Source organism: Rutidosis leptorrhynchoides, chromosome 1 (genome assembly GCF_046630445.1).
Source record: "Rutidosis leptorrhynchoides isolate AG116_Rl617_1_P2 chromosome 1, CSIRO_AGI_Rlap_v1, whole genome shotgun sequence".
Classification (NCBI taxonomy): Eukaryota; Viridiplantae; Streptophyta; class Magnoliopsida; order Asterales; family Asteraceae; genus Rutidosis; species Rutidosis leptorrhynchoides.
In genome coordinates this window covers 392,770,548-392,790,909 of record NC_092333.1, presented here as the reverse complement: position 1 = coordinate 392,790,909, position 20,362 = coordinate 392,770,548, and the positions used below count along the sequence as shown (strand labels likewise).

At 32.8% G+C, this 20,362-nt stretch overlaps 1 protein-coding gene across 1 annotated transcript; it reads right to left on the bottom strand.

Annotated features, from left to right (window-relative positions):
• Positions 1-204: 204 nt before the first annotated feature.
• On the bottom strand, positions 205-8,304 carry LOC139871373 (protein TORMOZ EMBRYO DEFECTIVE). The gene is made up of 15 exons (XM_071859092.1): positions 8,221-8,304; positions 7,464-7,815; positions 7,159-7,341; positions 6,921-7,070; positions 4,673-4,869; positions 4,292-4,583; positions 4,071-4,205; positions 3,878-3,996; positions 3,594-3,750; positions 2,475-2,721; positions 2,305-2,381; positions 1,656-1,775; positions 1,369-1,499; positions 880-1,054; positions 205-749 (listed from the first exon to the last, which is right to left on the bottom strand). Exons 2-15 carry the CDS (start codon positions 7,758-7,760, stop codon positions 447-449), a joined length of 2,583 nt encoding a protein of 860 aa, XP_071715193.1. The 5' UTR covers positions 7,761-7,815; positions 8,221-8,304; the 3' UTR covers positions 205-446.
• Positions 8,305-20,362: the final 12,058 nt, after the last annotated feature.

The window sequence follows — 20,362 nt, the reverse complement described above, 5'->3', positions numbered from 1 at the left end:
GAGTATTGAATGAAAATTAAAAAATTAGGGTGAAAGAAGATGAGGTAGATAAGTGGGTTTAAATAGTGGAAGGAAAAATGGTTTTAATTACATAAATTTATGTTAACGAACGATTTTACCCATCACATATTTGTCATGTGTTTCCATTTGACGGAAGATTTAAAAGGTCGTTCGAAATAGGGACCATTCACACCGGTCATAAAAACCACAAGGACTAACGACACCGAAAATGAAGTTCATGGACCAAATACTCCATTTCACGTAAACCACAGGGACCAATGGTCCAATTTTCTCTATAGAAAAACACCTAATCAAGCGTTGCACTATTTTAAGAACACAAAACAAACACAATGAATTGTTGCTCCAGAGCTCTTACAAAATTCCAGAACAACGAAAACGAACAAATTAACAAGTCATTTCCAGAAATACCCATAACATTGAGAAGATCACGCCTTCACTTTCTTGTTCGATCCATTTAATTTGTGAGACTTGCGTTTCTTCGAATAACGTTTCTTTGAACCTTCTACATCAGCTTGTTCTTGCCCTTCAGTTGCAACCTCCATAAGATCCACCTCAGACTTGTCTTTTGGGTCATCGACAACACCCATTTCTGGTTCGGGTTCGATAACTGACATCCCGTTAAGTGTGTAATCCAACAGGAATGTACTCCTTTCTAATCTGTCTATCCTGCTGTAATGTCTTTGCGAATATGGAATCAGTCCTTCAAGAAGTTCTCCAACGCCTTTCATCTTACAAACAGAAAAAGAAAAAACCGTAATTTAGTGGTTTTTTTATAAATTCTGAAACTTGAAGTCACAATTAACGAAAAGTTTAACTAAATCGAGACTAAAGAACTTGTTACAAAGATAAAGTGGATACCTCAACGATTTCTGTAGGTGGAAGAACGGTGAAAACCTGAAAAAGGACAAACTGGGCAATGTGGCAGAGTTTTGGCTTCGTGTTCCATTCTCTAACATACTCCAACAATTGACGGTATTCTTCCGTGCTGAGAACGCCCAGAGCTTTCTTCACTTGATCTTTCGCATCTTCCCTCCTGCAGCATATTTTGGTTATAGTTATGCTTATACCTAGCAAACGGGTCAAGTTGGGTGGGTTTGGGTAACGTGTCAACACGGTTTTGGGATGGAATGGGTGATGGGTCAAACGGGCCAGATTTTTAAACAGGTCCAAATGGATCGAGTTGGGTAATGGGTCGAAACAAGTCATGGGTATATACTAATCGGTAAACATTCAACTTGTTTGCCACTTTGAACCAGTTGGCCAACATAAATCAACCTAATTTACAAGTATAAAGATAAAGATCAAAATTTAAAAAATTATATTATTCTAGGCTACTCTCGTTATTACCGGCAAAGTGCGCCAAATAACTCGAACAGCTTGTGTGGCCTACGAAGCTCAAACGCGAGATGAATAGCCTTGGTGTAGTTGGCATCTAATACAGCATTTTCAAGCTCTTGACCTTTTAATATACTTTCCTCCTGCATAACCAAAGAATTTTCCAACTCCATTAATATACAGCAACAAAAAAATCATCTAAACATTTTCACATTCTTTAATCTGGAGGTTGAATAAAATGTCACCCGTATAAATAAAAGAACAATGTATTGAGCAAATTAAGTGGTTAAATATGTTACCTCTTTCTGGAACTCATCCTCTTTATCTGCAGCAGTAGAATCATGCCACAAATTAATCACAGCATCACTGCCACCAGTGGCCAACATTTCAGTTTTCTTTCCAACGGTCAACGCCCATACCTAAAAAAAGCATACCATAAGACAAACAGGTAAATTATTAGGATGGGTAAAATTGGGTCTGGTTGACCCGCTGACATTTTCCTGAGTTTACAGGTGGGCAAGTGTTGAAGAACTCGGAATTACTCGGCGAATACTCGGTCAAACAAGGTCAAATTCAGAATAACTAGAAGAATCGGTCAAAACTCGGCCAAAACTCGGGATTACTCGAAAAATCAGTCAAAATTGGTCAAAACTCGGTCAAAGTCAAACTTGGTCAACATCCAAGTACTACCCGAGTTTCCGAATACTCACTGGAAAGTACAGACCGAGTAATCCCCAAGTAGCAATATTTGCAACCTTGGTGGGTACTTACATATGATTAATCGTAAACACGAGTGTATGCTGTAAACAAGTATTGAATTGTTTACCCCGTTTCCTTACAATTTAAATTAGCCTTTAATGTTTATCTATTTGACATGTTCACGATATAACATATCCCAAATTTGCCTCATTTAGTTGAACAATAATGCAAACGAGATCAACGTCTAACCTTGTCTTCATGTTGATCATAAGTTGCTACACACTCATTTGTCTTAACAGTCCAGAGCTTTACCAAACCGTCAGCACCTACATAACGCAATATTATCTATCAGGTCTAACAATCACAAAAAAAGAACATTACGATGATGGGTTTTAAATAGAAGATGAAACGCTTCTTACCACAAGAAACAAACTGAGTCCCACGAGTAAGAAATTGGACTTTAAATACACTCGATGTGTGTCCTTCAAATGTTTTTAAACAAGAACCATCTGATATAGCCCAAATCTTTATGGTCTTGTCCCCGGACCCAGTTATAACACACTGATCAACTGGTGAAAATTCTACGGACCAAATTCCTCTTTTGTGCCCTTTGAGTACAACACCAGGAGTTAACTCTGGAAGCTTCCAAATACGGGCGGTACGATCCTGATCATAGAAAGTTCAAGTTCAAAAATAGACACAGTAGGAAAACAAATAATAATAATAATAATAATAATAATAATAATAATAATAATAATAATAATAATAATAATAATAATAATAATAATAATAATAATAATAATAATAATAATAATAATAATAATAATAATAATAATAATAATAATAATAATAATAATAATAATAATAATAATAATAATAATAATAATAATAATAATAATAATAATAATAATAATAATAATAATAATAATAATAATAATAATAATAATAATAATAATAATAATAATAATAATAATAATAATAATAATAATAATAATAATAATAATAATAATAATAATAATAATAATAATAATAATAATAATAATAATAATAATAATAATAATAATAATAATTATTATTATTATTATTATTATTATTATTATTATTATTATTATTATTATTATTATTATTATTATTATTATTATTATTATTATAATTATAAATAGAAGATATGAAACATATAGTAAACCAACCATATAATATGTGTGCTGGTTGTCAAATAATTTGTCGTCTGCTAGACATTTAAAGCACAAATAATGGTACCAAAGTTAACCAATTTATTTTACTTATCAGAGTGTTGATTTGAGTTATGCACATGCATCTTATTTTGTCTCAATTTAAAAGGATAAAACAAATCAGATCAAAAGTTTCCCTAAGTAAATATATATTAGTTAACTCTTAACACATGGCATCATGGCAGAATGAGTATGTGCACCCTATCAGTTTCAACCCAAACCCTTCTTACTATGCTACTCCCCCATTCAGCCACATCTAGTCACAAAGAAAATAACTTGAATGTTTGCAATAGGTAATTGACCTACCTGGGACCCACTACAAACAAGACTGTCATTCGGTGCAACAGCTAGAGCGTTGATATCCTTATCGTGGGCTGCGGTAACTGCTTTAGTTTTTAAACTAGAAGCATCATTCACATCATCCGAAAGGCCGTCTAAGTTCCATACCTTGAGGGTAAGATCACTACAGAAGACATAATCCATAAATATACATACATACATATACATATACACTTTATACCAGCAGAAAAAAGAAATTCATAAAAATGTGAAAGGTAACACGAATCACATGATATTTGCATCAGCTTTACCTGCTACCACTAACAAAAAAATTAAACGATTTCTTTGCAAAAGCAACAGCTCCAATGCCTCCCATATGACCTCTTCCTACTCCAATGCAGCTTCGGCTGCTCGGATCCCATAATCTTACCTGCAAAGACAAGTACACTGTCAAAAAAATCAACTATCAAATAAACTAATGTAAAACCAAAAAAGAAAGCTCACCGTGTTATCTTTGCTCCCGGTTACAATTAATGTTCTTCCAGAGCTTGTTGTACATGTGTCAAGACATAACACAATATCGGTGTGGCCAGACAATACATACGAACAAGACATCGAGGCAATATCATACACTCGTACCTGCAAGTATACACCATCATATTAAACATCAAAAACTATATCTGACATGAATAAACGAACACAATATAATAATTTAAGCAACATGCCTGTTCAACACTTGTAGCAACAGCAAGATATTGTTCTTCAACACCCAAAAACTTCATGTCCACTATCTCCTCATTGTATCCAACAAGTCTCTTGGTAAGATTTAACTGAAAAGTTCCTTCAGATTCGGTCGGGGAATAAAAAAGGAACTCCTGATCAGCAGTTACACATAATAACCCTTGACCTGAAGGCAACATCATAACAGATGTGAAACCTCGTTTAGCTTCATCTTCATCATCTTTACAGATTGTAACATCCGAACATGCCTGCTGAAATAAGCACACTGCAGTAGAACTGTTGCATATCAAGATTATCATCATCAATATCATATAAATATGCATCCGTTTCTATACATGTTAACAATAACAAATAAAATTTGTTACCCTTGAGAATTCCATATGCGCACAAGCCCATGTTCACCAACCGTGACAAACTGAAATGCCTGATCGCTAATTTTTTTCTCTTGTAGACACGAAATAAACGGAGACGTTTTACCAATAACACATAGAGCTTCAATTGCCTCATTTGTAGGTACACCCATAATGCAACTGTAGTCATGAAGGTTCCACAAGTTTACAGCCTGGAGTTATCAGCACATCAGTTTTTCGATTTCAGATAGAGAAACAAGTACAACGGAACATCATAATAACAAGAAATTGTATGAGACGATGATATATAAAATAATAAAAAAAACATCAGATAAATAAATAATTTAAAGACAAAATTGCTAAAATAGTCCCGGTGTTTTACATTTTAGCTTAAATAGTCACTGCAAATTATTTGCTGGACGATTAGTCATTAAATTAACGTTTTAGTCCCAAATTTATCCATTAACATAACGACACTTAACAGTCCGTTAAGTTCCATTTTTGTGGAACGTGCTTCACATGTAAGACTTTTCCCGCCTTCCAGCATTGCATCAGAAGTTTGATCTGCCTACTCCATTTGTATTGCATACCGATTGCCTCCATTATTGGCGATTTCATCTGACAGGTTTGTTTATCTGTTTATTCACCTTTTATCTGTTATTAACATTCAAAGAGGGCCCCAAGACGGTATTACATAAGGATATTAATGATACCCAAAGATTGTAGTGTTAGTTGTATATCACAGGACCTGTTTGTTGATTTCAGATTGCTGCATTCATTGCTGAAGTAGTAATGGAAGCTGGAGGCGTGATACCACCACCAGAAGGTTATTTTGAGAAGGTTGTTTTAATCATAAGACTATCATACTTCATCTTGTATCTTTTATATAAGAGTTTTTTTTTTTTTTTTGAACGGCGATATCGACATCGAATGCTCTCATTCGTCACCCACACACGCGTTAGGAGGAAACCCAATTCGCGAAGATGTTGGCAGTACCATCTCCGATGGGAACCCACCAGAGACCTTCCCAAATCGCATTGATGTTGGCAGTAACATCAAAGGTTGGAAACTCCCTGCTTGGAGTGAGAATCGAACCTGGATGGCAGTGGTCACACCCCATACCACTCAAGCCAAACTTCGGTGGTAATAATATCTGGTCTTATTAACCCCTATACAGATCCAGGTTATTGTTAAAAAAATACGATATTCTATTCATTGCATATGAGGTAGTACTGGAGTTCATCACTTTGTTGAGAATTGACATCTTGTATATGTGATGTATTTTTCATAATCAATTTGCACGTTTTTATAGGTAATATGTGCATTTGGAGGCTTGGAACTATGTTTGGATGTGATAAGTATAATATTCAGCCTGATCTTGTCTCCTTAGCCATGGTAGATTCCTCAAACACTCATCATAGCCTGATCTTGTCATACTGATTATATTTAATTTAATATATAATTAAAATACAATTTTGGTCAGAAAAGTGTCTCCGCAACCGATCTGACCCGATTTGACATGTTAACCAACCGGAACATTTTGCCACCTTTAATTTTGATGATAGAATAGACAATGGAATTTCAGAAAGATAAAACTAAAAGTTTATCAAAATTTTGATCTGATATTTCAGGCTCTTTCCTCTGCGAACGTGTCCATTGCAGCTGTTCTTGTTAGCCCCAAAGTTGCAGATGTCATACCTCGCAGAGCAATAAACTAGGTAAACTCTCGAAAGGCAGTCCAATTTACTAGTGATTTTCATCAGGATCAGAAATTAAATTAACTAACAATTTTATCTGTTAGGTGCACTTAGTCATGGATTTACCTATTCTGGACATCCTGTATCGTGTGCTGTTGCATTGGAGGCACTCAAAATTTACCAGTATGTGCTTACATCATATTAACCGTGGCATTGCAAAATTTAGGTTTTAACTGAAAAATATCTAATGTACAATAATGAAAAAGGTGGACCTACAGTCTATACACCTAAGTAAATATGAAAAGAAAAAATATATGATGAATATGGGTCGAGTCGAGTAAGCCTGAATTAACTTTCTCCCAACTATCTTTGATTTTAGTTGTAGCGAGTAACACATGACTGGAACTTAACGGGCTGTTAAGTGTCGTTAGGTTAAGGAATGAATTTGGGACTAAAACGTTAATTTAGTGACTAATCGTGCATCAAATAATTGGCAGTAACTATTTAAGCTTAAATGTAAAAACACAGCGACTATGTTAGCAATTTTGTCCTTCAACTTAAAATACCTGATCTCTTCCAGCGCTCAACAAAGTCCATCCATCTTCCGTTATAGCAATGGAAGTCACCGATGAACGATGTCTCTCTAAAGTTGCAACACATTTCTTGCTTGTAAGATCCCAAATTCTTACAGTTGTATCATCGCTTCCAGAAAATAACTAAGTGAACAAATTGAAGTTACTTAATTAATCATTTAAAAGACTTTTCATCAATGTCACACAATAACTCTAAATCATAATAACTTACCAGTAAACGATTAGGATCAGGATGAAAAATCACACTAGTCACAACCCCTTCATGTCCTTTGAAAAAATGCGTACAAAATCCTCCGTCAACGTCCCACACGAGTACTTTACGATCGGATCCGGCAGTTGCGAGCAATCCACCCGAAGCATGACATGCCATATCCATTACGGGACCCTGATGACCCTGCAATAATACAATTATTACTATTACTATTTAATTATTTATTATCTATCATTTATTACAAGAAAGTAAAGTAATAAGCCCATTGAGCAATCAACTAGTGAAAAATAAAATTGCAAATTTACCTTCCAAGACCGCAAACATTTAAGAGACTCAAGATCCCAAACCCTAATTTGACGACTATGACTGGCCGAAAAGAGAAATTTGTCATCAGGACTAATAGCTAGCGCAGTAACTCGCTCAGAATCACCTTCAATGGTGGACTTAATTGCAGCACTAGAAGAATCAACTATAGTTATGGTGTCGTTACACGCACACGCAATAAACGATCCATCTGATGAGACGGCGTACGGTCCACCAGAATAAAACTGTTGCAACGCCGGAACACATCGATAATTCTTTTTCAACGTCACCGAGGCCATACTGATTCAGTATATAATTACTTAAAAATAATTCAGGGCCTTAGTTTATGCTGCACTGATTATACAAGAATACAATGAGTTAGTATTTACACATACATGGGTAAATTTTAACAGGTAAATCAAATTACATGAACCCTAATTGCAAAACCAGTGAACACAAAAGTCACAACTTTTGAGCTATTCGTTTAATTTGAGAGCATAGCAAAACAACAACTAATAAACTACGGAGTAGTTTTTATAGTTAAACCCTAGCGGCAGTAAATTCAAGTCCGGAGTAAAACACACTAAACCCTAACAAATAAACTACAGTTACATATGTTGACTACTATTTAGTTGATAATACACCGACTCTCGAAAATTGGAGATATCATTGAGTTATAAGAATAGTTGCGCATGATTATATACATATAAATTTGATTGTGTGTGTAGAGTATAATGAAAAATAGGAGTATTAGTTTACCTGAAGTTGCAGGGTTTAAGCGGCGGGAGCTAAAGTAAACAGTTGTGAAAGGCTGCAATAATGTATACGATTTTACAAAATGGGTCGGGTGGGTTTTCATAGTACATAATGTTTTTTCTTCTAATTAACCTCAACTTTATATTTTTATTTACTTTTTGATTCATGATTAACTTTTTTTTTAAGCAAAAAGTATTATTATTATTATTATTATTATTATTATTATTATTATTATTATTATTATTATTATTATTATTATTATGCACCCATATCACATATAACACCTATACATCGATTTACCGACGATACGAAATATTCAAGGATGATCAACTATTGATGTCGTTCCAACGACGTCATTTAAGACTTTTCAAAATCTAATTAAAACTATAAACTTGAATGTCGGATATGGTTATCGAAGGTATTCAATCCTTATTCTGAAAAAAGCTTGAGATTCCTAAATTTTCAAATTGTGTATCCACATATTCATTTTGTTGTTTGTCTTATGATTTTATCCAACGAAATATTTGCGATGCTTTGATCATCTTTGAAAGCCTCGTCCAAGGTTGAAATATTAATCAAAAGCACAATTCACCAATTTAATAAAAGTTCCCAAATTCTAGCAACTGCAGGGCATTGCATCATAATGTAGCCAACAGTTTGAGCTGCAAATCGGGCATAAGATCGTATCGAAATCGATACATCTTTTGTCTAGTTCTGATATTAATGGAATTCTTCCCATACTCGATCTCAATATAAAGATGTCAACTTTTCGAGGGATTGCCTTCTTGCGAACTGTTGTAATATTAGATGTTCCTTCCGAGTGTTTATGGTTGCCGATAAGTGCAGCTAATGTCTTTGTTACAAAATGAACATTAATTTGTATTTCAATAATTGAAATTAGTAGTTGGCAATGCAAACAACAATTACTCATAAATTATAGATTATAGATATTGAGTTAACTTTATATTTAATAAAAAATATCGAATAGATATTCAAATTATTTAAAATTTTAGCTAAAAAATTAAAGAAATCTAAAAAATACTACTCTATTTTTTAGAGTAACAGACTCCATTTTCCCTTAGTAAATTATCTTTACATTTAATTTAACTATTATACATTAAACTACAATACATTACTAAATCAATTACTAAATTTTGTTGTACAATAACTTCAAATGAGGATTTAGGGTCTTTGACCTCAAATCAATTATGATTTCAATTCACATTAAGGATTACGATGTGTGACAACTCGGAAATTTCTGATCAAATTTAAAACGTAATCTTTATATGATTTCGACAAGATAAGCAAAGTCTGTAATATTGATTCTCAAAATTTTTGAACTAATGTTATATATTCAGTTAACCTTTGACTATTGACCGACGATTCACGAACATCTATTTATAAATAGACATATATATATATATATATATATTGTAACGACCCTGGTTTTTCCATCCTTAATTAATAATGTTTATTATTAATACGTGTGATTTAACGAATGTATGTTATTACATTTACTTGTTGCCATGATTAACCGTACATGACTTTTGGATGCCCGACACGTCTTTGTGACACACGAACTTTTAACGAATAATATTTTTGAATATTATTTACATTCATGATTAAGTTTTTTTTAATTATTTTAATTAACTAAGGTTATTAGTTAATTACTTGGGTTTTGTTGGATTTAATTGTTAAATTACTTGAACTTGGGCTTTTATTAGTATTAGTGGACTTAAGAAGCCCACCCTACTTCTTTAGTGGACTTATTAGCCCAATACTACATGTAAGTAGTCCATTTAAGTGTAACTAGTTAGTTTAAAGACTTGGAATCTAGTTATCACCTTTTTCCCATGAACACGCCCTTAATAACCATCTTTTTGGAGCCTTTACATGCTAAGAACTTGTGGACACTTCCCTCCCTTTTTTTTTTTGATGAAACCGTCCCCTTTAGCTAGCAAAAGAGGAGTTCTTTTTTCAAAATTTTGTTACATGTTACTTGCATTCTTTCATTTTTACACACACACACACACATACAAGCACCACTTCAAACTCTCTCAACTTTTCTCTCTTTTTCTTGTAAGTAAGATGTTTATTTCTCTTCTTTCCTCCTTGTAAAAACCGTAGCCTTTAAGCTACATCATCATCATTTGTTTGTTGATTACTTGTTACTTGTTGTTGTTGTTGTTGTTGTTGTTTACTTACTATTTTCTAAGAAGCAAACTTGTTAGTTTGATTCTTCATTTATCTTGTTCTTACAAGACATACAAGAACAAAACTCTTTAGTTTATGTTCTACATATAATGCTTTAAAAAGATTTAAGTTCATGAGTTGTGAAATCATTACTTGTAAGTCATGTTGTAAACTTAAAGTTTACATTCTTAAAGATCAAACTTTGTTTTGAATCTTTAAAGTATGAACAACCCATGAACTAGTTACTTGTTTACTTAGCTTGTTTCTTTATATTATGCACTTTAAATTCATGTTTGTTGGTTAAGATTGGTCAAGTATTACTAGTTAACTTTGATCTCATTAATCTTGAACTAAAAGTTAACTTTAAAAGTTCAAGAACATGTAAGTAAGCTTTCTTTAATTATAACTTGGTACACTTATGTTAGATCTAGACTTTTGGGTCTAGGATCTTCAAGATCTAACTAAGAACTATGTTCTACAACTTAAGATCTTGATTTTATAAGTTTATTTTCAAGTTGTAACTTAATATTACTTTTACATTCCATGTATGTGTTGAATCTAAGACTTTGATGTAACTTTGGTTCATCAAAACACTTGCAACACTTAAGTGAGTTGTGCTTCATGTCTTAGACTTACACTTGGGTTATGATGGTCAAACCTTGGTGAAAATGATGCAAACACATCAACGAGTTGTACACTTGAAGCTATATGCATCAAGGATGAGAACCATGATAAGCATCGAGCACCAAGAACCACCGGAACCTACTGACATTACTGTTTTACTGTTTCTGTGTCTGACCCGTATGACCTGAGCTACTGTAAAGATGATTTTCAGATATCTCTGTTCGAGTAGATAACTTTTCATATAGGACTCGTCTTAATCCGAGTTACGGTTTAGGATTTATGGCCCTCCGATCGTCACTAGGTCCATTTAACGTTGTGCAGAAAATTCAAACCTACTCGCACTTAAACCGTCGCCACAGTCAAACGAAGACGAGTTTGGTTCTGAAATTTTTACCACAACTAAAGGACTCATATAAGGAGCCATGGCCACTGGTCTCACCTTATTTTAGTAGGTATTGAGGCCGTGGTGACTGACCGAAGTCAGCCTTTGTTTTAAACTTCTTTCATGAACGAAACTTACTTTACACCTTTTGTTTGATGATGAATGATGATGACCTTTAAGACCTAATTTACATACACTTAAACCTATTGGAACGATTTACTGACCTAGTGATATTTGACTTAGGTTGAGGACCTGTTTGGACAACCTACATACTTGCTTACTTTTCCCGAGTCATACTTTACCGCTACTTTATCATTGTGAGTTATAGCATTCCCTTTTTACTTTAACTTATTTTGGGAACTGAGAATACATGCGGATTTTATGTTTTATATACTAGGCATGAGTACTTAAACTTTATATATGTGTGGGTTATATAACGGCAGAAACATTCCCTTTAGCTCGGTAACGTTTAGTCATTGGTTTTTGAACCGGTGAACGCGAATCTTAGATATGGATCCATAGGGTTTGACATCCCCACTCGGGCTAGTCGCGCTAGCATTTAACGAGTGTTTAATACTTCGTAAACATACACACTTGCTAAATGTACTTTCAGGGGGTGATATATTATTAAACGTTAAGTTAGTTACCGAGTGCCCAAGGTTAAGCATATACTTAAACATACGGATTTGAATTACTGTTTTGAAACGCTCTTGGTAGCACTGAAATCTCGTGGCCTACTTACATTACTGTTATACTTAAACTATAGCTCACCAACCTTTGTGTTGACGTTTTTAAGCATGTTTTTCTCAGGTGCTTAAGGTTTGCTTGCTTCCGCTATACTAGTCATGCTTTGTAGACACCCGCTGCGCTTATTAGAGATGTCACCGCATGAAACGTTATTTTGCATTCAAACATGATACTTTTGAACGATATATTTGTAACGACCTATGGGTCACGTACTAATACTTATGCTTGCTATTCGTAGAAGCATACTTTTGGGTTGTTAAACATTTGATGTTGGTTAAGACATCACTTTTATTATGAATGCAAACTCTTTTGAAACAACATATAGTGTTTGACCTTGTAATGATCCTGTTGTTGATGGTCCGTACATGTTGATTTAGTACGGGGCGTCATATATATATATATATATATATATATATATATATATATATATATATATATATATATATATATATATATATATATACACAATAAGTTGGAATATTAATTATTAAAATTAATTATAAATAACTTGCAATGTGTATTTAAAAAAACTGATTTATGTATATTAAATAAAGATATATACATATATATAATTTCAAGTTATTTAGTAAATGATAATAACATTCGTTTATTGATTCGATTGATATTTAGATAAGTTAACTAAAACATTTAAGATGAACAAGTAAAACACTAATTTGCTACAGTATTTTCGAATTGCTACAGTACCCGAACAGCTACAGTGTTTTCGAAAACTACTATTTGCTACAGTAAAAATCATTTTGCTACAGTAAAACACTATTTCATAATGAAAATGTATGTATATTTTACAAATGTTATAAAATATAATATTAACTTAGATATAAAACGTTTTGATTTAAAATAACATTATTATATATTAAGACGTTAATTTATAGATGCAAATGACCAAAACACTCGAACGTACAAGATACACTTCGGGTAATATAGTTATTGGTAATATAAGTCTATATTTTGACAAAGGTACACGTCGCGAAACGTAAAGTACATGTTATTAAAGCATACGAAGTAACGTTCGAAAATCCGAAACCTGGACATAAGTCAAGTGACAACGTACAAGTAATCGGAACTAAAATTACAAGTCACCTATACCCGAGAATATAATATATATATATATATATATATATATATATATATATATATATATATATATATATATATATATATATATATATATATATATATATATATATAATTAATATAAATTATATATATATTATATATATATATTTAAAAATTATGTGGACAAACAAAAAGACAAGGCAAAGTGAGCTGGCCAGGGCTGCCATGCGATAGCATGGCAAATACACTATAAGCCCATGCGATCGCATGGGATACAGTATTCAGAATTTTGCTATAAAAAGCCAGTTTGCTCGATGAATTTTGGGCACCTCTTTCACACTTTCTTTCCTCTGTAAGATATATTATATATTTATATTTATAATTTTAAGTTTAATCTAAGTTTAATAATAATTGGGTATTGTTTCGGGTATTGTTCTTGAATCCAAGGCCAACCATACAGTCGTCTACTATCGTTACGTCTACGTACTTTCCCTGCAATATTGAATCACAATATTGATACGTGAGCATTCATATCTTATCTTTTATATATTAATAGGGTATCCATGTCTAGTGCTCGAGTATATATGTTTATGCATACTTGTATGCTAAATGTCGTCGTTAAATAGTTTTATGATGAATCACGAATTTGATACATATGCTACTGATATAAAGTGTATGATATGCATGTCGTTGGAAAGCTATCGAAAAATTAATAACTTTTCATTTAGAAATTGCGTGATTTCGATGAACGGATTAAAAGATATGGTCAACTGAATTATGTTTGACGTTAATTGAAATTGTGTTTGAAACTTCAAATTAATATTTAAACAACCTGTCTATGAGATTGATAAATTGGATTTTTTAGATATTATTAATCGAGTAAATGAATTTCTATATAAGGCACGTCTCATTTTGTTGAACAATTGTCAAAGTTGATTGTCTTATCATGTTTTAAAACTTTATAAACACTATAATCTGATTTTTAAAGTATTAGAAAACTATGTGAAATAATAAAATATTTTTGATTGCCATGATAATTCAAATATAATATAGCTCCTGAAATAAATAATATTTTGAGTTTGATAAAATATAAATTCGTTCAATTATCAAGACTTATATTATGTTAATATAATAAACATGTATAGATTTAAAGATCATATTGGGTCAGGTTGACTTTTGAGATGACTTTTGTTAACTTTTGCATGTCAGTCTCGAGCATTAGGATTGTGATACACCATGACCAGACCTAGCTTGTTAGACATGTATTGACCAACATATGTTCTCAAGGTTGAGATATACGGTTATTTTACATTCCGAGTTTCGGTCACATTTCGGTGAATGACCTTATGTGCTGCTAAGGTGAGTTTCATATGCTCCCTTTTTAATTGCTTTTGCAATCTATATTTTTGGACTGAGAATACATGCACTTTATTTTAAACGCAATGGATACAAGTACATACTAAATTCTACACCGAGTTTGAACCGAAAATCCCTTAGCTTTGGTAACTAGTAATTGCCGATTATAAGAACTGGTGGGCGCGAGTAGTTATATATGGATCCATAAGGCTTGACATCCCCGTCTGTTCCAGGTATAGAAACCCTAGCCTGAACTATAAAACAGACGTATGCTATTTGAGTTTAGTACACGTTGGATTGCGTGTATTGTACATGTTGGTTGCATGTATGTTAAAACATGGGTTCTTATTATAACGTTAAAGTTTAGTTACCAGGGTGCTCAATTTCGTAGAATATTTTGATAAACGTTTCTGGATGAAACAACTGAAATCTTGTGATCCACCTTTATATACAGATTATGCGCAATATTAAAACTATGAACTCACCAACCATTGTGTTGACACTTTTAAGCATGTTTATTCTCAGGTTCCTAGAAGTCTTCCGCTGTTTGCTTATATGTTATACAAGCTATGTGCATGGAGTCATACATGCTTTATTCAAGAAAACGTTGCATTCACAAAATCATCACCATGTATCTTATTTTGACTGCATTATCAACGGTTGTAGTATTGTAAACTATTATTTATGGTGATTGTCTATATGTAGAAATAATCAAATGTCAAAAACCTTAGAATTTGATATTCATTTATGGTGTGTCTTTTTAAAAGAATGCAATGTTTACAAAACGTATCATGTAGAGGTCAGTACCTCACTGTGAAATCGTTGAATGATTTATTCGTCCAAAGGGATTTAGACGGGTCATCACACGATGGCTGTTCAATTGTTCTGTGCTGTTCAATTGTTAGATCAATTGTTGAATTGTAATTGTTTGTAAGTTCAATTAATCAAATATATCATGATCTATCAAATAGATGATTTCAGGTCATTCAAGTTATTACAATGTTACATCGCTTCAATTTAATTTAATTGATAATTTGATTTTTCTTAAATTCATTTATATTTGTATTTATATTATATACGTAGTATTATAATTACTAGCTTAAGACCCGCGAATTCGCGAAATTTTTTTATGGGTCTAATCGATTATATTTTATTTATTCCATTGATAGAATTTTATATAGTGCTCGTTAGGTTGATCTAGAATGCAAAACAATATTATAAATAGTAATTATCTATTAATATTGCAAAAATCAAATAAAACAAAATTGTAAACCATAATACTTACTTAGGATCGTCAAAAACCAGATATAACAAAGTCAACTCGGCCAGAAGTAGATCGACACTATATACTTGCAGGTAGAAGTAGATCAACATTATATACTTTCACGGACATATTAAGCATATGAAGCTTACAAGTGTATGTTACCATTGTAGCCTGAAACTTGAACTGTAATAAAACTTTGACTACCATTGTAGCCTGAAACTCTGATTAATTTATTCTACTTTTACACTATAGTAACCTTTTATTTAATAATCATACAAGAGGTTACAAATACCCCAATTTCCCCTTTCTTGTAAAAACTCAAACAATGTAATCTTATATATATATGAAGATTAAAAAGAACGTGTTTTAACTCATATCACTTAATAGTCATCTCAACTCGCCCATATTGCCACCTATAACAGCACTGGAAATAGCAACATACCATAATCTGTAAACCTCTGTACCGATATGAATCAATATAAACCGCTTTACGATACGAATTACCATATACCTCGTCTGAATCAACAATATCTTTGTGTCTTGAATGATATGAATGATCGTTGCCAGATTTTAAATATCATAGTCACATTTCTAATATGTATCAGGTTTTACAACCTTCACTTTTCTGCGTTGTTAGGTACCACTAAGGCATCGTATTTGGAGGTATGCTTAACATCCTGGTTGCCTGGAAAGAAAACAAAAGAATTATAAGTGTGGTTAATCGAAAGAGTGCATAATTGTAATCCTGTTTATATCTGTTGACGCTACCTTATACTAACACAAATACCATCTTGAAAATGAACTGCATATGTATAAATAATAATAAATATGAATGATCTATGGTAAGATAAGAATAAAATAGGTTTAAATAATAATAAACTAGCTTAATGCCCGCGAATTCGCTGGGCTACTTTATGGGACTAAGCAAGCATTAGATAGAAAATACTTAATGTGAAACATCATATTATTTGCGTAGTTTTCAGTAACGGACACAATCATAGAATATTGCTATATAGTTGTTAAGCAAAAGATAACAAATAAACCAATAAATGCAAGTCTAATTCTTAAACTTAGGTCTTGTTTCCCATAGATTATTTCACGCTTCCAATCTCTTGACGTGTTGATGTAAAGATAGCGACGTTTGATGATTTGAAATACCTTTCCGAAACACCAAAAAAACAACACAAACAATGACAACAACTACTATCAAACACCATATAATTACCTCATAAGCAACAATAATCAAACACACAAGGGAAAACAAAATATGCAATTAGAAGTAACATCCAAAAAAGCAAAAAATAAAAAAAAATACAAAAAAAAAAAAACCGGAGAGTAATAAACCCATGATACAGCAGTGAGCCAATTTTGACCATTTACTTGAAAGGGTTGACCACAAAATTTCTATTGTTTTAGTAGCAAACTCATGAGTGATCTTGGTTGCAAACAACAACTTACTCCTAAAAGAGTTCTGTTAACTATCACAAATCAAAGTGTCTCCAAATTAGCATTACCGATAAGCAAACCTAAAAGATAGAGTTGAAAATGCCTAATAGTTAGGAGTAATAAGTTAGAAATAAGTATAGACAAATGGATGTTTAAGGTGGCAATTTCAACCCATTAATGGTTTATATCTACATAAGAATCTAGATAAAAGCTAACAATAAGTTTGTATAAAAAAATGACATTACTAACCATTGACATGTTCGCAAATTGTAGCTTCATGTTTGCTTTCCCATTAAACCCATCTTTACAAATTCGCAAACGACCTTCAAAACAAAAAACACGATATGCCCAATTCCTGTTAAACAATTGAACGTATTCATTCTAGTCACATTACAGTGTTCCTTTTATGGGAAGTTAATCATAGTCACCACAACTAAAGAAACAAATACAGTGTAAATATAAATCAATTTATTCAGGATAGTCACCACTGACAATTTATCAAAAAATGCCCTACAAAACATTGGATCCAAGCATCTAGTAATTACAAATAAACAATCTTTAGTATGAATTTGAACATTAGGAATAAATACATATACGAACTTGTTCAATGAAAAAAGAAAGAAAATATCACACAAGGGAAGACGATTGCAAAAATATTACCCATTTATGTCGAAACCCATTTTGATATGTTTCTGACCCGCCAAATGCAACACCTTCACATTAAGAATGTGTGTATAGATCGAGTTATTTTTCTAGCCCTTTAAATAGGCTGAAAAATGTAACTCCAATAAATATTTTTATATTTCTAACCCCATTACCCTTTTATCTCTTCATTCTCCGAGTTCAGGTTACATATATATACCATATTCAATCTATAACATTATATATTTTATAAGTTATAGTTGTTGCAGGCTTTATGAAACTCATTGCATCATAAGCATATTAGCACATATGTTTTTATGTGTCATAAATTTTAATTAGAAATTTTAAAATTTTGTGACCTATTACTGATTAAAACATATACATACAATTATAAACTATATCAAAGAACATTTAAATTTAAGATTTTTCACCAAATGAGCTAAATAAACGTGACAGATCACATTTCAATCACAAAACACATCATTATCCAACGGACCAACTAATATCAAACAAATCAATAAAATACAGTGACAATATCTACCTTGAAAAAAGACTGATTCCGAGTGCGGGTCGAAGCTCAAGACGATTAATGACCATTAGGGGCCTGCAGCTCTAGTGTGATGCCCCGTACAAAATCAACGTGTACGGATCATCAACAACAAGATCATTACAAGGTCAAACACTATATGCTGTTTTAAAATAAGTTTGCATTCATAAGAAAAGGTGACGTCATAACCAACGCCAAATGTTTAACATACGATAATGTGCCTCGACGAATAGAAGGCGATAATAAAAGTACGTGACCCAATGGTCGTTACAAATTAATTGTTTCAAAAGTAACATAGGTTGAATGCAAAATAAACGTTTCATGCGAAGACATCTCTAATAAACGCAGCGGGAGTCTACAAAGCATGGCAACTACAGCGAAATCAATCAAACCTTAAGCACCTGAGAAAAACATGCTTAAAAACGTCAACATAAAGGTTGGTGAGCTATAGTTTAAGTATAACAGTAATGTAAGGTAGGCCACGAGATTTCAGTGTTTCAAAACAGTATGAAAAGTATATGTATAACCGTGGGCACTTGGTAACTAACTTAACGTAAATAACACCCCCTAAAAGTACACTTGGCGAGTGCATAAGTTTACAAAGTATTAAACACCCGTTAAATGCTAGCGCTACTAGCCCGAGTGGGGATGTCAAACCCTATGGATCCATATATAAGATTCGCATTCACCGGTTCAAAGACCAATGACTAAACGTTACCGAGCTAAGGGGAAAGTTTATGCCGTTGTATAAACCACACATATATAAAGTTGAAGTACTCGTGCCTAGTATGTAAAACGTAAAATGCGCATGTATTCTTAGTTCCCAAAATAGTTAAAGTAAAAAGGGATGCTATAACTCACAGTGGAAAGTAGTAAAAGTCGATACGCGGGAATAGTAAGCAAGTGGTTGGTCCGAAAGGTCCTCAACCTAAGTCAAAAGTTACTAAGTCAGTAAATCATTCCCAAAGGTTTAAAAATATGTAAATTAGGTCTTAATTACCATCATCATTCATCATTAAACAAAAAGTGTAAAGTAAGTTTTAAGTCAAGACTAGGGTTTGAAACAAGGGCTGACTTCATTCAGTTACCACGACCTCTATACAAACTGAAATGAGGTGATACCAGTGGACATGGCTCCGTATATGAGTCCCCTAGAGATTGACCAATTTCCAGAACCAAACTCGTCTTCGTTTGACCGTGGGGATGGTTTAAGTGCGAGTAGGTCAGAAATTTCAGCACAACGTTAAAAGGGTGTAGTGACTTTCGGATGGCCATAAATCCTAAACCGTAACTCGGATTAAGACGAGGTCTAAACGTAAAATCATCTAATCGAACCGAACTAACTGAAAATCAACTTTCCAGTATCCCAGGTGGTCTGATCAGACCCATAAAACAGTAAGAAAGGTGTTCCGGTGGGTTCTTGGTGCTTGATGCTCATCACGGTTCTCATCCTTGATGCCTATAGCTTCAAGTGTACAACTCGTTGATGTGTTTGCATCATCTTTACCAAGTTTTGACCATCATAACACTAGTGCAAGTCTAAGATATGTAGCACAACTCAATTAAGGGTTGTAGGTAGTTTGATGAACCAAAGTTACATCAAGATCTTAGATCCGACACATACAAGAGTTCTAATAGTAATATTAAGCTATAAACTTGAAAGTAAACTAAATAAACAAGATTTTGAGTTGTAGAACTTAGATCTTAGTTAGATCTTAAAGATCCTAGACTAGAAAGTCTAGATCTAGTGTTCTTAAGTTATATCCTAAGTTATAGAACTTGGATCTTCACTTTAATGAAACCATAAGTTATGAAACTTAGATTTTCAATTTGTAAAATGTATATAAGCTTATAAGCTCTTATTTAC

Bases quoted from the DNA above. Each gene is read 5' to 3' on its own strand.
- LOC139871373 (XM_071859092.1), bottom strand. From the start codon at position 7,760: ATGGCCTCGGTGACGTTGAAAAAGAATTATCGATGTGTTCCGGCGTTG. The intron at 2,722-3,593 runs GTAGGTCAATTA...TTCTATGATCAG, and splicing joins TTGTTTGTAGTGGGTCCCAG to GATCGTACCGCCCGTATTTG. The intron at 1,055-1,368 runs GTAATAACGAGA...AATATGCTGCAG, and splicing joins TTATTTGGCGCACTTTGCCG to GAGGGAAGATGCGAAAGATC.